The sequence below is a fragment of the Halichoeres trimaculatus genome, unplaced genomic scaffold (assembly GCF_033239565.1).
Source record: "Halichoeres trimaculatus isolate MK-OKI-2021-1 unplaced genomic scaffold, fHalTri1.1 fHalTri1_scaffold_6, whole genome shotgun sequence".
In the NCBI taxonomy this organism is placed as follows: domain Eukaryota; kingdom Metazoa; phylum Chordata; class Actinopteri; order Labriformes; family Labridae; genus Halichoeres; species Halichoeres trimaculatus.
In genome coordinates, this window is record NW_027437184.1 from 14,380,498 (window position 1) to 14,398,198 (window position 17,701).

At 39.4% G+C, this 17,701-nt stretch overlaps 1 protein-coding gene across 2 annotated transcripts; it reads left to right on the forward strand.

Moving 5' to 3' along the window:
- The first annotated feature begins 498 nt into the window (after window positions 1–498).
- zc3h12b (zinc finger CCCH-type containing 12B) lies at window positions 499–16,100 on the forward strand. 2 transcript variants are annotated; one of them, XM_074671854.1, is made up of 6 exons: window positions 499–682; window positions 5,912–6,706; window positions 6,817–6,956; window positions 7,248–7,482; window positions 8,441–8,547; window positions 8,640–16,100. In XM_074671854.1, the coding sequence occupies exons 2-6, from the start codon at window positions 6,075–6,077 to the stop codon at window positions 10,067–10,069; spliced, it is 2,544 nt and encodes an 847-aa protein (XP_074527955.1). In that variant the 5' UTR covers window positions 499–682; window positions 5,912–6,074; the 3' UTR covers window positions 10,070–16,100. The 2 variants fall into 2 exon arrangements, with proteins under 2 accessions (XP_074527955.1, XP_074527956.1); XM_074671855.1 differs by lacking the exon at window positions 499–682 and adding an exon at window positions 689–1,237.
- The last annotated feature ends 1,601 nt before the right edge of the window (window positions 16,101–17,701 follow it).

A 17,701-nucleotide genomic window follows, 5' to 3' on the forward strand; every position in this document is an offset into this window, starting at 1 on the left:
TTAAAAATCTGTTACAATTTTGTCAGAGTAGAACACTGCCTTACACTAAAATAAATATGACAAAACAAACAATTTGTTTTTATTTTTTCATTATGTTTATATTCATAATAATGGGGATAAAGGTAGGCTGATTTATGATTTAATCAAGTTTGTATACAGTGATGTAAACTTTTATACTCACGGTTTTTGATTTACATGTAAACTTGGGGTAAACGTGACTGAAAAAGTTGCATTCTGGTTCAAAAAAGGATGGTCTAAGTCCATATATAGGTGCTGTGCTGCATGTTGACAACAGTAAAAACTACTAAAAACTTGTTTTAAGTAATGATTTTCATTACTTTGGGATTGGCGAAACTGTACTACAGCTTTGTGTTTCCTCCTTAGGGGCGATGTGTTCTCACATTCTGAAGACAGCTGTCATACAGTTTGGAGATAGTGAGACTTTCCAGACTATTGTTACAAGTCACGAAGCATCATAGCAGCAGTAGAGACCGGGAAGAAAATGTAATATTACAACACAAGCAGAAAGAAACAAGTGTGTACCGGTCTTTTGACCCCTGTAAGATTTCACAGCTTAGTTTACTTGTTTCCTTCCCGTTATCTGGCAACCCTAGCCAAACTGCGACAGCGCCAATGGCAGCAAAACATAACTGTTACAGGCGAGGAGGATGACAGCGATGAGGTGAGATGAGCACCGTTTCATGTTAACGATAGCAAGAACTAACACGAAGACTAAACGCAGATTCGAGTCGGATAGCCGGGGTTTATCCCCCCTTTTAAACACTGATTGACCGTCAACTTTATCTCAAGTTACTGTAGTATTCCAGTGAAAACGTTAGCACACGCTCAGCAGCTAGAGCTAACCATTAGCAACCTGACGCTTGAGTTAGCCCGTGGAGCCACTATAATTACTGTAGGTCAGCTACTACCTAGCACTGCTGCCGGAACATAAATAGAGACCCACGTCGCCTGACAAGCTTGACAGTTAGCTGTACCTTGCAGTAGTGTTTATCTAAACGTTCCACGGGCATGGACTAATATCATAAACCGAGAAAGACCGCTGAGCTTATGTTGACTTCTCGGCTCGCTAAGTAACGGTAAAATTAGCTTGCTAATGTGAGCTAACCGCATCTTGGGGCCTAAGGATGTTCAGTCAGTTATCTCTGAATGCACTTTAACACAAAGGTGACTTCGTGTGCACAAGTGATGTGACAGCGTTTTTTCGAAAAAATGTGCTGTGAGTATTATTTATAAGGTTTGTCCTATTGTTTAACCTTTCTCCATTTCAGCTCCCCCAACTCAAGATGCTGTTGCTAATGATATCAAACACCTAAGTTTTTTTTTCTTTTGTCGTGCCAGCGAGTTTGATGGTTTATGCAGCAACAACTACAACAGTTAGTTCATTTTGTTAAATTTGGTGTTGTAATTTTGGTACAAATTCATGCTGTGAAGTTACATGTTAACTAATATGAAAATATGACTCAGTATCCACTTTATTTATCCAACTGTCAATACCCCAGCTAAGAGGCAAACTTGTCTCTCTTTACTCTTTAGAGTAAAAATACTACTTTATTAACAGTCAACGTATTATAAGGGGATGTTTTTACTGTAATTGGTAAGGCTCGGCTTAGGTGGTAAGGGCAAGGTGCAAGTATGTTAAACAGACTTGGGAAGATCTTTTCATATTTACAATGTTGACCTGTGTTTTATTTGCTTCATATATGAGTTAAAGAGGAAGGGTCTTCATTTCTGTAATCTGTGCTGAGAGTGGATTTTTAGGGTTGGTTATATTGCCCCGTAGCTTTATCTTTACTCTAAGCAGTGAGAACAGAAGTCATCGCTGTACTCACAGAGAGCTAAAAGTAAACTTTCCTTTACTGTTTGGATTTGAGCATGACTGTGCATTGGCTGCTAAGATAACTGGTAATATTCACTCAGCACATTCTAAATGCACACTCAAGAGTTTTGAGTTGAATAACTTAAAGGGATCATAGTCCAGGGTCATTACACCAGGATGTTTTTGGTGCTACTGTACTTATTTCAAAGCATGAGATGGTCCATAAACACGTCATCCCAAACATGGTGTAATTATTACCAGCAGTAGAGAGGATTCTGTTCTAATTCACAAGAAGAACACATGTGTTTTTCTGTTTTTCCATTGGTCATGTTTCTCTCTCATGATTTGGCTGATCCTTTAGAGTGGATGCTGCATTTATCAAACGTTTATCTGTTCTAACTCCTTGATGTCTGACTTACTGAGTGCTATATTCCACCAACACAGTCCATAGTACAGTTTATCCCTGGATTATAGTACTGGATACTAATGTAGGGTCAGCAAAGTAAAAAATTGGCTTCAGGGCCCTGCTTCACTTGTTGCTATGAAACAGCAGTACACGAGCCTGTGCATGTGCAGATATAGTCTGGAGGCCTTGCTGAGTCTAAGCCTGTGAATCTGGAGGTGGAAGGGAGAGAATCTGCTGTGTTCCCTTGAACATGCACTGATGTGGTCATAAAATGTAAAAAGCAGAGGGCTGACTGTGATTTTACCACACAGTTTACAAACAGCTGTCCACTTCCAGCTTATGGTTTTAAATCTTTAAAATGTTGTTGCCTTTTTTGTAACACATTTAGTGGCCAGCAGTGAGAGAGTGTCAACAACTGATCCTGTAAATTAACACCCTCAAAATATCGCATAACCTTCAAGGATTTCCATGAAGATCAGCGTTGTTTATGACCTGATGAGGGAGTAGCCATGACATATGGCTTGCATGATTTATTATGTTTATCATCTCGTCCATGAGTCATGTTGGAAGTAGAGCCCAAAGACTGGTTCAGTGGTCATTTTCTGTTTGTACTCAAATGTGAAACAATCCAGATCAACCTTTTTTCTGTAATCCTCATTGGTCAGCACTCATGAAGGTCTAATGTCATCTTTTTATTGCAAATATGCTACCTCAGGAGTATTAGCGTAGAGTTGTAGTGTAGCTGTAAGTGTTGTGCGTTTACTGACTGCCTGAAAAGAGATGATGAGCCGTGTTTGTGTTAGTCGTGACTGGTAAAAAGGAGTTAGCTGATGACAAGGCTGTGTTGCTAAGCAACGCACATCATGGGCTGCGCCTCTTGAAGCTCGCTGTATTCTGTTCTGCAAGACTGAGGGGAAGTGCAGTGCAGATGGTGTATCTGTTCTCCCATGCACGTTATTGGGATTGAATGATTATAAGTATTTGTCTATAAATATGGATGCTCTGAGCTGTGGGCTCCCACATCTGCTCTCCTTTAAACCAGCTTTGTTCCCTCAGGAATCCCGTACGATTAAGATAGTCTGATAGAAGGCTGGGGGCGCAGGGATACTCTGTTCAGCCCACACTTTGTCTCAGTTTATGTTAACTCCTGTGTGTGTGTGTGTCTGTGTCTGTGTGTGTCTGCATTAGATGTTGCTCTCAACACTCCTGAAGCTTTTGTGCTCATATTAGCACATGTTGTTCTGCAGTATGTCGAAATGTTTTGCGCAGGATGATGGGGCTCATTAATTCAAAACCAGGAAGCTGAGAAACAAGGATTGTGGTCTGTTGCATCTATTTTAATGTTACTCTTCACACAAGAAAATCAGGGACAAGTTTTTTTTATATTGAAGTAAAATCATTCCCTAAATCCATGACAAAGCTCAACATGTTTTTATGTATGTTTGTATGTGTTAGGTTAGGACGATATGCTATTCGCTGGATTCGATATCATTATAATTTCTGGGGTGCCGATTGGATTTAAATTGCGATTCTTTGATACTTATGATTTTTGCAACTTTTGGTTTGCTTTTTGCACACTAGACCATGTGAAAAAGTTAATTGATGATGATAATGACAATGATGATAATCATTTCTTTTTTTTTTGACCAAGAGTCAAACAAAAAATCCTGATATTCCGATTTAGGATGTTTTCCTCCCAACCCTAGTACGTGTGTTTATAATACGTCAAATGTTATGTTATGTTACCAGTCTTTCTTCATAGTTTCTTTTAAGAGGCAGTGCGTTCTTGAACAATTATCAAAAAAAATGACAAAACAAGCCATAAGGTCATTTGACTGTGTTGGGGGTTTGATCCCAGCTCCTGGAGCTGCTGAAGTGACCTTGAGCAAGACATTGAACCCCATATTGCTCTTGAGGTTGGTCAGCTTTAAAGTGATACTCCGGGATGGAACAAGTTGGGTCCTATCACAAGGTTTAGGGCAGAAATTACCCCTACAGCAGTGTTTATGTGCAGCAGAAGCTCAGAGCGCACGCACCAAACACCCCCTCCCTGCTCGTCAGCCGGTTTCCTCTGCACTCAGACGGGGCCAATTTTTACTTGACCAAAAACACAAATAAATGGACTCCCACTGAAAAAGTCTGATATTGGTCTGCATTCACGCTTTATTTAGAGAATTTTCAGTGCGTTACTTTCACACAAAAACACCGCTAAATAAGGCTCAAGTTCTCATCATGTCGTAAAACGGTGCTACCTCCGCTGCAGAGCCACAGCTGGCTACGAGGCGCTCGCCGCTTAGTTTATCAGTCCGCGTGTGGCGTGCCAGGGATAAACAAACGCAGGTAGTTTGCCAGGACAAAGAGACACGATGAGAATTAGAGCCTTATTTAGCTGTGTTTTTGTGTGAAAGTAACGCGCTGAAAATTCTCTGAATAAAGTGTGAATGCAGACCGATATCAGATTTTTTCGGTGGGAGTCCGTTTATTTGTGTTTTTGGTCAAGTAATAATTGGCCCCGTCTGAGTGCATAGGAAACCGTCTGACGAGCAGGGAGGGGGTGTTTGGTGCGAGCGCTCTGGGCTTCTGCTGCACAAAAACACTGCTGTAGGGGTAATTTCTGCCCTAAACCTTGTGATAGGACCCAACTTGTTCCATCCCGGAGTATTACTTTAAGTGGAATTGTAGATCAGTTGTCATTTTTTCTGTGTTATCTATCTCATTTGTTGGGCTTCTGCATAGTGCAATTTATGTTTAGAACTTCAATTCTATTAAAATACAACAAGCCAAAGTTAAAAATTTTACTTCAAACTCCTTTACCTAGATTTTCTGTTTTTTTGTCAGGCACTTTTAAGGCGTTTGCTTTAGATCTTTTTCTTTACAAAGCCCTGACACCTTTTTATTCACTCACAGATTAAAAAAACGCATGAAAAACGTACTGCTCTCAAAGAATAACTGTGTTCAATTCTTGCTTTGGATGGTTATATTTATTTTTCTCAGGGCACCCCACCCTACTGAAGAAAAATCCCCTCTTTCTGGTGATATGGATAAATCATGATTTGTGGGGAGGGAATCTAGGCATGGATGGGCAATCCACATTAACTTTCAGTTGTAGAGAGAGTGGAACACTACGTGGACATCAATGTGTAAGACGTTTGACTTTGACCTCCAGTGTAATGAAAACAGTACTGTACAAGCTTTTCAAGTTGTCTTTTAAAACTTTAAAATGTATTAAATAGAAATTTGTGTTTTAAATTGAGAAATACATACTTCCCAACGACTAATACTCTCTATGTCCCTTTACAGCACAGCATTTAACCTCATATTATCATTCATTATAAACTCAAATCTCAGTAGCAAATCACAATATTGTCCGGAATAATCCCAATGTCGCAGTTTTTTGAATCATGCAGCACTCTGGCAGCTGATTTTGCTGCCCTGGGGAGAAAACGTAATATTGATCCGACAGGGGGCCGAGAAATGGAGGAAATGTATCTCCAAAACAAATTCCAAAACTTAAGAGTTTACTTCAAAGGACGACTGACTTAACAGATTATCACACTGCTCCACAGGATTTTTTTCCTACAGCCTCTCCTCTTCTTCCGTCTTGAGTAAAGTTAAGCAAGTATGCATCACTAAGTGAAACTTACATCTGTTGTTTTTCTCTCTTTCAGGATTTAATTGTTTGATTATTCCCTGCCCACATAAGGAGACCGTGTTCCTTTATCTCAATACAAAGAGCCCGTAGTGCTCCAGTCCAATGCTGAGTATGATTCCCTGGTTGCGGCAGAGGTGAGGAAGCATGGGGTGGAAATCTGAAGTGCCTGGACGAACGTGATGACAGTATGGTTAACGTTGGAGAAGCTCAAAATGGAAAAACGTCCATGGAGGGAGGAGAACATTGACTCAAGCGAGGCGCAGCACGGCACTGATGATTCTGAGGATGGAAGCAGCTCCGAGAGCGAATCAGAAGAACGGAAACAGCCGAGGGCTCAGGTGAGCAGCAGCAGGTGCAAGAAGAGGGAGCCCTTAGCGGTCACAAAACCCCACAGACAGCTCTGCCGCTCTCCATGCCTCGACCGGCCCAGTTTCTCCCAGAGTAGCACTGCGCAGGATTTTCGTGAAGATGACAGCAGTACCGGACCAGGGATCAAGCCTGCCAGCGACAAGGAGTACCAGACTAAGATGGACTTTGCCTTGAAGTTGGGCTATTCTGGGGAGCAGGTGGAGACTGTACTCAACAAGTTGGGGGCTGCTGCTCTGATTAATGATATTCTTGCTGAGTTAGTGAGGCTGGGAAACAAAGTAGAGCCTGAAAACCAACCGTGCAGCAGCACTGCGACATCAACATCACGGCCCCCCTGTGTGAAAGAGACGGTCAGTCCAGAGGTTTCAGTGGAAGACGACCCTGTGGATAATTATGACAACCTCAGGCCTATCGTCATTGATGGTTCAAATGTGGCGATGAGGTAAGACTCCACCAGGGAGAACGTCTCATTGAATTCAGCTGCTCTAGATACACAATGTTCTATCAGACTTTACTCAGGGAGTGATTTCAACTCACTATTTTTTCTTCTAGCCATGGAAACAAAGAGGTTTTCTCTTGCCGTGGTATCCAGCTTGCTGTTGAATGGTTTTTAGAGAAAGGACACAAAGACATCACAGTGTTTGTCCCAGCCTGGAGGAAAGAACAGTCAAGGCCCGATGCCCTCATCACAGGTAATAAACAGCTACTAAAGTGACTGGTATTTGACGTTAGAGATTTTTTGTAATACTGGGCTAATTCAGCTGTTAGCATCAAAGAAACTCATTTCATGACAATGAGTTTATGATCCAGGCCTGCAGCTACCACAAGTTTGTGTTTATGAGCTTTATGGTACTTTCAATACAGAGAATTTATGTACCAGTTACAAAATAATAGCAGTTCTCAGTGCCCATCCCCCATTCTATGGATAAGTTTATAAAGATATGTTGAACTGTTTTAACACCTGTTTAAAACATGTCTTTCAGATCAGGAAATTTTACGAAAACTGGAAAAAGAAAAGATCCTGGTTTTTACCCCATCTCGGAGAGTTCAAGGCAGGAGAGTGGTGTGCTATGATGATCGCTTCATAGTGAAGCTGGCGTATGATTCTGATGGAATTATTGTGTCAAATGACAACTACAGGGACTTGCAAAATGAAAAGCCAGAGTGGAAGAAGTTTATAGAAGAGCGACTCCTCATGTACTCATTTGTCAATGACAAGTAAGAAACTATTATGCACTGTTATTGCATTAAAATAATGTACACATTCACTCTGGGGCTCTTCATGCCATGATTAAAGCCATGGATATTTAGGAAATCTCATTCACTTTATTAGAAAGTCTGCTTCTTATACCCCTTTTCCACCAGTGCTTGATCCTGGTGCTAGTGCTTAAGTTGGTTAAAATCACGTTCTTTCTAAGAACCAGTTTGGTTTTCTATCGGCAAAGAGCCAAGTCAAACATGAGGCAAAAGTGACAGTGGTCATACAAATAAGATAAATTACATAAGGCTGTTTAGTCTGTTAAATAAAATAATAAGTTACAAACCTGATCTATAAGAGACAGTGCATTACTGCTTCATTTCCTCCCCCAGTTAAAGTTATGAATTCAACGCCAATGAAACACACGACAGCTTTCCTTTTTAAGAAAGATAAATAACGCAGTTTAGTCTGTTTAATAAAATAATATGGTATAGACATCAGTGCTTAGGTTTTGCCTTTGTTTCAAATCATGAATGAGGAAACTGTAACAAAACAATGGACAACTCGCTCTGCAGCTTTCCTTTTTAAAAATGACTGTTTTTCACGCTGATCATCTGTCACTGTAGCCCCACCCCGGCCCTGCACGTAGTCGGCCCTAGCTCTGGCCCAGCAAAGAGTTGGTGCTTTCTAAGCACCAGTTTTGAGCATTTGGAGCCAGTTCTTTGTGGAAACACAAAAAACAATGCTTAGTCAGGCACTGGCCTGGAACTAGCACCAGCCCCAGTTTGGTGGAAAAGGGGTATGAGTGAAGCGGTTATATTTTTGGTCAACACATGAAAAACTGCCTTGTGATGTTCAGTTATCATTACAGTAGTGAACCATACTAACTTGAAAATATTTGTATTTCTGTTTATGAAAGGACCATTGTTACCTTGAATTCTAACATTCTGAATCTTTTTTTATTTCTGTTTGCTCTAGGTTTATGCCACCTGATGATCCTCTGGGAAGACATGGCCCAAGTTTAGAGAATTTCCTACGCAAGCGTCCAGTTGTCCCAGAGCATAAAAAACAACCTTGCCCCTATGGTAAGTTCCTAAATATATTTTTAAACCAGTATCTGAAAATCTAATTATGAATTTTTATTTTATTGACATGTTTGACTCTTTCTTAAATCAAGGGAAAAAGTGCACATATGGACATAAGTGCAAGTACTATCATCCTGAGCGTGTCAACCAGCCACTGCGGTCGGTGGCAGATGAACTCCGGGCTTTCGCCAAGTTGTCTGCAGTGAAGACAATGAGTGAGGGAGCTCTAGCTAAATGTGGTACTGGGCCTGCAACTATCAAGGGGGACATCACCTCTGAGGCCAAACGTGTGGCACCCAAACGCCAGTCTGACCCCAGTATTCGCTCAGTGGTCTGTGAACCTCCTGAGGCACTGTCTGCTATTAGGAAGTCTGAGACAAATTCAGTGCCTTCCCTTGTGTCTGCTCTCAGTGTGCCCACCATGCAGCCTGTCAAGAGTCACGCAGCTGGTGCCTTGAACACACGATCAGCCAGCAGCCCGGTGCCAGGTTCTATGCAGTTTGCGCACAGTTCTCTGGAGCACATGTCAAGTGTACAGTACCCTCCTATTTTAGTTACAAATAGTCATGGCGCCTCTGTTACTTACAGTGAACAGTTCCCAAAGTATGACTCAGTTAGCGATCATGGCTATTATTCACTACACAGTGATTTTTCAAATATGAGCATGAGCAGCATGCACAACGTCGACAGTTTCTGTAGCATGGAGCACGAGCATGGTGTATATCAGAGAAATCCCAGCCACTGCGCTGAATCCTGCCTCAGCCATTCAAACAGTGACTCTTTCTCCTCTTACGGGGACCTTTACCCGAGCTCGGTGGACAGTAGCTTAGAGGAGAGCACGAGAGGGCAGCAGCAGACGACAGCACAAGCTAGGATGCAAGCTTTCTCCCACGGATTTCGTCATGAGGCGCTGACGAGAGTGCAAAGTTATGGACCAGAGGAACCCAAACAGGGCCCTCGTAAGCAGCATTCTGCATCTCATCTGGCACCCCACATCCAGCATGTGGCAGTGGGGGCCAGGTCCAGCTGTCCTGGAGACTATCCTCTAACTCAGAATGTCCTCCCACCTCTGTCCTCGCAGCCCACACGGTCTCTAGGTATGACTCGTATGGATAGCATATCAGACTCAAGGCTATATGATAGCAACCCTATGAGACAGAGGAGACCGCCACTGTGCCGAGAGCAGCACGCCAGCTGGGACCCTCTGCCATGTGGTAATGAGTCCTATGAGTATCATTCATATCCATTGAGTAACAGCCTTATGCCGTGTTGTGAGCGGGTGATGGTCCGCAGCATGCCAGAAAAAATGGAACAAATCTGGAACTCACCATGGGAGACGCCATCTGCAGTTGAACACCAAGAGCGGTACGTCATCCCAGACCACCAGTATCAAACATATCGGAACCTTTGTAACATCTTTCCCGCTTATGTAGTCCATTCAGTAATGGAGAAGAACCCTCATTTGACAGATCCACAACAACTTGCCGCTGTTATTGTTACAAAACTGAGGTCATGCCATTGAGCTTTTTATTTACATTTTACCAGATCAGATATCCTTTATTGATCCCTGAGGGGAAATTACGTTTCAGTTTCATCCTGTCCAAGAAACATAAAAAGTCAATGACATATAACATGGGGAGGACAGGAGCAGGAGAACTGTTTGATGGGATATGACAAAGGAAATGCAATTTTTTTAAATGTAAAGCTAGGCACTTGTTTCATGTTGCTGCATGTGACACATCTGCCCACAGGAGGGTTTTTTTGATCTGTCAGGAAGGATTAAATCTGTTCATCAGATTTTACACCAGGTGACAGAGAAGTAATGATTAAGGAGGAAGTTTGTCGAACAAGTTGATCTTAAATTATAAGATGTTTCACAAGAGAAAGCTACAACTTTATATGCCGTTTAGTTCAGATAAAATGAGATGAAACCTCATGAGAGTGTGATTCGTAACACATTCACAACACCTGAGCAGGAGCGGCATTAAAACTAGTGACTGAACTTGTGATTGACCAAATCTTTGCACAAACTCACGGGAATATTAGATTTACACCAGAAAACATTCAATCTGGCTGTTGAATATCCTTAAGATCAGTTGACATTTCCACTTCAAATAATGTATTCTAGACATTATGCTTCAAAAACTGCCATCTGGAAAAATAGATCTAATAATAATAAGAGAAGAAGTGATGAATAAGCACACTGCAAGTTTGTGAGTTGTTTTTTATTACTGCTACTCAGTGATTATTATGGTGCAGTGTCAGAGCATAAAACTGGACTCAACATAAGAAACTTTATTGACTCGGTACATATCTCAGCTATCTTGAATTATTCTAAATGTTATCCATACAGAAGTAAATATAGACTAAGAGCAAACAGGCTACGTGGCAGCACAGTGAGGACAGGAAGAAATAAATCAAAATTCTCTCATATTTGGCTGACATAAGAGTACGTCCACATTTGTACATCCTGTAGCTTTTATAAAGATCTTGTTCAGGCGCTGTGAATGTGCTATGAAAGGCATCTGAAGTGTTTCTGGTGCAGTGAAACTATAAATAACCTTGCTTGGGTCTGCCTCCGGTGTAAATAATTCTTGTTACTTTTTGTGCATTATGTTTGAGGATAAGTCAAAGGGAGGTAGACGCATACCTCACAGCATGACCCCTGACATTTAATGGCCTTATATCCAAATGACCTCATGCTTTAGTCATTGTCTGATCGGTTTCAATGAGAGTCTTACTCATTGAAGCCTCCTATTTTCAAATGTAAAGCACTATCTCAGTATCTAAAGAGATATATTTTCTCAGCCTCACTTAACAAAGCTACTATTTTGGTAGAATTTGACAGTGCACAAAGCAAGCCAAATAAGAGATTTGACTTGTATACATGTGCACATTTCTATGTACATATAATCACACAAAAGCCATTATTTCAAAGTCATTTATAAGCTGCTAAATAATGCCAAAAAAATAATTTATATAGTGTCAGTATTCAACATTACTTTCTGTTTTAGTTATCAGAATAGATTGGATTATGTTATAAATTAACATCTGTGTTTGAATTATTTCCTATGATGTATTATATAGTTAACTATCTGGTTTGATTGGATGCTTTGTTCAGGATTTTCCTATTATATCTGTCAAATTCGTTGTGCTAATTCTTTTCAGTGTAAAAGTATTCAAAGCATCTTTGTTCAAACAGTAGCTCTAATGGACTCTTTCAAGTTCTCAGTGGAGCAGATTTTTTTTTTTTTTTTTGTGGGGGGCGGGGGGGCAGGTAAAAATTATGTCGAAGAACTACTTTTACATGCACCTTAATTAATATCTCAACTTTCCTCACTACAAACTCTGGTTTCCCTGTCAGCTGAAGACATAACCAGAATCTTTTTGATTGAATTTTTACATACGTTCAACATCAAAAATCATTGCTGTAAAGTAAGCCAGCTGACCACTCGTGAGCTGGATTTATGACCTGGCCTGATTTGAGACGGTTTCCTGGTTTCTCGTGTGCATGTAAATGTAGCGTTACACTAATGGTTAATTTCACAGGGCTGTGTTGTGGCTTGAATAGAAATGTGCTATTTGAGGTAGAAAAGTGTTTACTGACGGATTTTAATGTTTGCACAAGGAATCTTGCAAGAGACTGAACATTTACCTGATGATACATTTGTCAGATAAAGTAAAAAAAAAAAAAAGAAAATCTGTCCTCTAAGTGAGCTGAATCAAGGACTGATTTTGTAAGATTTGTGGTTAATGAGGTTTAATTAGTAACATTTAAAAAATAAAATAAAATAAAATAAATGCTAGATGGAATATTGAATATGTAATTTTATTGAATGGCTTTTTATGCTGGGTTATACTGTACAAAAAGACTTGAGCAAGTACATGCAGCCAGTTTCTTCATGAAGAGGTTTGGCTGTGCCTTGCAGCACGTTGCTCTCAGGATGCTTTCAATTTTCTGTCTGTCTTGCCCTGCCAAAAACCAGTAGTTACTGGCAAGAGGGATCAGATTAAATCATGATATATTTTGTGAAAATCCTACATGTAACATGTAGTATCTTAAAGTGAGTTATGTACTGCTGAAACATCAAGGTCGTACTGCAGAACTGTACTTTTTGTGTATGTGCTTGTTATTAGGATGGTTTTAAATGATGCAGCTTTAGTCACAGTGGATGTAGTAATTAGTAAATTGGTCTCCATTAAGGATGTTCCTTAGAAAAGAACAGGAAAAATTTATCATAATGTGAAACTTCTGGCATTCGTTCGGCCAGTGTTTTTTGAGCTTGTAAGTTTGACCCTTGGGTGGCAACCACACGATTACCATCAGGACATATCGTGTGCCCCAATGAGGTCAAATTTATATCTTTTTGACAAAGGGGCAGATAATAATTAATATCACGAAGCACATGCATGCTCCCAAGAGGCTCACCACCCTTAATGTTGAGAATCCATTTCCTCTCCTCCACTCCCACCCTCAGGACAAAGCGATTCACTCTGCATTCAACCTAAAATTTCAGAGCTGTTTGCAACATGTAAAGCCAGCCCTAACAGCAATATCATGGTTTGAGTGGTGTTTAAAGGGAAATGCCACTTATTGTTAAGATTCAGGCTTGTCAGATAATGGAATAAAGGACAGTTCATAGTTCTTATATTTTGTTATATGTTTTTAAAACAGTGAACAAGCAGCATAAAACAGACCAGAATCTTAATCTCTTGATTGAGTAAAATTATTGTGGAATCGAAGAGAAGATTAGTGAGAATTTTTTAACCAAGTGGTATTCCTCTTTAACACTTTATTCTGACTTTGTCTCATTGATGGTGCATCAAAAATATCTCTTTCTTTATAATGTTTAGGTACAGCCGTGGTATGTGAACAGACATAAAGAAAAAAAAAACATTTGAATGTGTTTTGCCCAAAAGAGTTTTGGGCTTTGCTGACTTTGTTTTTTCATGAAAAAAGGCAAGGCCACTTTAGGCTGTCTGTCTGTTCATGAGAAGGTGAAACAAACTGCCTAATGTTTCTACATGTGAAACAATCAGATTGCAAGGCTGCTGTCAAGGTTGTTTCTGGCATTTGGCTAAAAGTTTGCGTGCCATCCTATTTCCTTGAGAGGGTTGAGTTGTTATAGTTTACAAGAAAAACTTTGGTCTCTACATGGCCTATGTGTTCTCACTGATGGAAAAACAGATCTAAAAGTAAGCACCAGAACCCTGTTGCTGATTAGAGACCAAATTAAAATAACAGAATCTGAATTTAATCTGCTTAAACTGTACTGAGATATGAGATTATTCCTGTGGAGTGGTTAATCACCCAGATGAACACCCCAAAAATTACTTTGTTCTGTGGAAAAAACTAATTTCCAGGCATGAATGTCAAATCTTTTTAACATTGTTAGATGCTGTTACATTGCTCTTTAAACTTGGTTAGTTATTGCTTTCATAAAGATGTGCACCAATGATTAAATTTTAGCTGCTGATTCGGCCCACAAGTATGTGTGTTACTATTTCTGGCAGAGTGCCACATAGCAGCCACTTGTCTGTAATCAGATAAAATGCACTCATGGACAATGAGAGCCCGACAAGTACCAGGAGTAACACACTGAAAGCACTGTTGGTTTGAAACACAGGTCCAAAATGTCCAAATTCAATAGTGAGGTGCTGCTTTAGTCACCAAAGTTAGATTTCCTAGCTTTGGCGAGGATTAGTTGGATCTTCTTTATATGACAGAGTAAGAGCAAAGACAGACGAAGAGACATTACTTCGTCTTGTTATTTTTTCTTGTTCTGAATCCAATCTGCCTCTCCAAATCCCCATTACTTCCAAGACTACTTCCATATGAATCTGTGTCCACTTGGTGATTGACTACTTCCAATTCAAAATTCAAATACTTAGTTTCAGCTCTGAAAATGTACTGTGTCAGTCAAATGACGTTTTTTGAGAGGCCAAAATTGAGACCAGAATGTTTTTATGGTTCCCATCCTCCTTTTAACGTGCCGCAAACAAATAAGCCACAAATGTCTAGAATTGACTTTTGCTTGTTGATACAAATTGTATCTATACCTTGAATGTAACAAAATATGAAAATGTATAATATGAAAATAGTTTTATTTAAATAACGGGGGAAAATCAATGCCGTAATGTTTGTGACACTGTGTGTCACGGGGAGTAGCCCATTGGTATGAACTAATTCTTACTGGGTACAGCAGTAAACTTACAGGGACATTTATGTGCACAGATACCCTGTGTACAGCAGTGAGCATCATGTCCTCTCTGTAAATAGTCACACAGGTGTGTGTATATATAGAAAGAGCTCTGTAAATGTAACAGTAACAGTTACTTCAGTTGTTCAGATACTGAGATTATTTGTGTTGTATCCTGTGCACCTCGGTTAAGTGCATCTCTTTCCTCTGAATTTGACATGTCTGCTTTATGCTATTTTAATGGGAATTTCAATATTTTTAAATATATTTTACCTAATAAAACATGCCAAAGTTGTTCTTGGGTGACTTTGTCAAACATATTTTTTGTGATATGACACACAGGTTGTTGTGCAATGTGAACTAAAAGTTACTAAACACCAAACACAAATCCTTGAAATCCTGACATGGGAATCTGTCATTGGCTCATCTCTGTTCACAACATGATGCTTTCTCTAGAGACCATCTCTGAGAGGCTGACAGTAGTATGAAAGGCTGTTGGTAAAGGTTTTCATTCAGATTTGTGTTTGATGTTCAGAATTTATGGGGGTGTGTGATCCAAGGACTATTTAGCAACTGATTCAAGGACTAACACTTGTATGTTAACAAGAAGTGTGTTGAAATGTTATCTATTTTACACTATTTACCAATTGTACTGTCATAATTTTGCTATACGAGGTCAGTTTGCTTACTGATGTTAAAACAAACAGTCTGTAGGCTTTAGCTGGCCCTGTGGAAATTAGACTAGTGATTTTTTAAAGATGTAAATGCTGATGTTGTCAATAAGTATCAACTTAAGTTCAAAATCATGAGCAACACCAAAGTAATTTTTGATGTGCACACAGGAAGTACCTGTTATGACAATTGATTTTAACACAAACACAGTCCGTTGTGATCAGAAATTGTGAACCCCTTGACTTCTTGCTGTTTGTACAAGCATATAATTCATTTCAAAGTTGACTAGTTGGTGTTGAAATGCCACGACAAGAGGTACACACATTTGAAAATGATTGTACAGACAAAAAACACAATAATACTCAGGTCAAACCACACTAACACTTAAAATCGCACACATGGTAGTTTTCTATCACTAAAAATGCAGCTTTCACATTTCTGAAGTAGTGAAGGTCTCCCGTTTAAGCTGACCAACTTGACTTTAATGTACAAGGGGAAATATAAAGCAAGTTTTTATTTGTGCTGTGATGATCTGCGGTATTGTAATCCACGCTGAATGGAAAGTATTGCTTTTATAGACCAAAATAAAAAAAATAATAATCTATTTTGGGTCTGTGGGCCCAAACAAAATGTAAGTCTTAATGACAAAATGTGTTCCTCTCCGTAAATAAAGCAAAATTATGCTCCAAATGTGTTTCATTGTGTTGACTGGGATGAGACCAGACATCAGTAAAAGTTTTGTGTGGGGTCTTATGATATTCAGGTAATGTGGATATCAAGACTGATATATCTGCCTTTGTGTGATATATAAATTACTGCAGTATTTGTAGTTTGAGGGAGCTACATTCAGCATTGCTAGGTATAAAGATAATGTAAACTCAATGGAACCCTTCCACGAATACAGACGATTACACTCAGATACTAAACAAAAAAAGGTTGTCAGACATTTTACTTGTTCTATTTAATTAAAGGTTGAGCAACAGATCTTGTACATTATATGGAATAAGTATATTAATTAAAATGGTCTTGATTTTCTCAAAAGTTATTCAACAGTCATTTTTCCCTTATATATGAGGCACTCAAACCTTAACTAATCTGTACTGCTGCTATGGCTATGACAGGTAACACAGCACTCTCTGCTGGTTAAAAGGTGTAATAACATGCAACATTAGTGTTGTACCAGTGAGATACATATATTTGTTCATTCAGTCATTTCATGTTTTCTAAGCATCTTCAGTATTTACATATCAAATTATTTGAGACATTTCAACCTTTTGCAAAAGATTGATTGTAAATGACTTTCAGTGAATTGGCGAAGTATGATTGTGTCCCAAATCACATAATTCTGCCCTTAAATTTACCATTTTGAGTGTATAAGTGCGTTCACACTGATAGAATGGGAAAAATAGAGCACTTTGATTTCTCACCTGGTGCACTCAAAACTATATATAAAAAAGTATTATTTTCATTTTTATCTAAATAGTCTGATTTTCAGAAACATTTTAAAAGTTTCATCAAAGTATTTAACCAAAGAAAGGGCCAAGAGAGTTACACAACAACTTCTTTTATGTTCACAAACAGATTCAAATGTAGCGTCTCCAACGTATCATTTGACTCAAATACAGCTAGAGATATAGAATAAGCCAGGGTGTTTCAGGCCAAGACATGATCAGTTAGAGAATGAAATTGTGAAGTGAAGTGTAATTGTGAAATTGGACAACATTTTTTTTACCTCATATTTTCCCTCTAATACAGGCCAGCCAGAAACGGATGCTTTGGCTTAGGGTGCAGCATAATTTTTTTTTAGTATATCCAAACACACATACAAAGGCTGAAAGAAGTGATATGGAGCAAGTTCAGGTTGGTACTTGCATTTATTATTCCCTACTCAAACTCCTTCAAGAAGCTGGGGTATTGTAGCTGCTCTGTTCTCAGTTAAGGTCAGTTGAAGAACCTAAATCAAGCCCAAGTTTAGCCAGCACCGAGCTTCTATGTTTGGTTTCTGAGATACATATCTCTTGACAAAACCTATGAGGTCAGGGCACTTAATCACCAAGAAATTTTAAATAAACCTCAAACTCCATGGCAAGACCATGTCTGACCCATGTTTAGTCTATCTAGAAGCTGTGGCAGGCCTTATATGTTTCGGCATCACCCCTTGTAATAAGAAATAAAAGTAAATAACAAAAACTATTAAATAATTGTAACTGAATTATACCAGCTTTAGCGTGATAAGCATGCTCTTTGAATGTGTGGCTGAACTTTACTCTGCCTCTGCAAAT

Coding starts and splice junctions, on each gene's coding strand:
- zc3h12b (XM_074671854.1), top strand. CDS start 6,075: ATGACAGTATGGTTAACGTTGGAGAAGCTCAAAATGGAAAAACGTCCA. Junction 6,957..7,247: donor GCCCGATGCCCTCATCACAG/GTAATAAACAGC, acceptor CATGTCTTTCAG/ATCAGGAAATTTTACGAAAA. Junction 7,483..8,440: donor TACTCATTTGTCAATGACAA/GTAAGAAACTAT, acceptor TGTTTGCTCTAG/GTTTATGCCACCTGATGATC.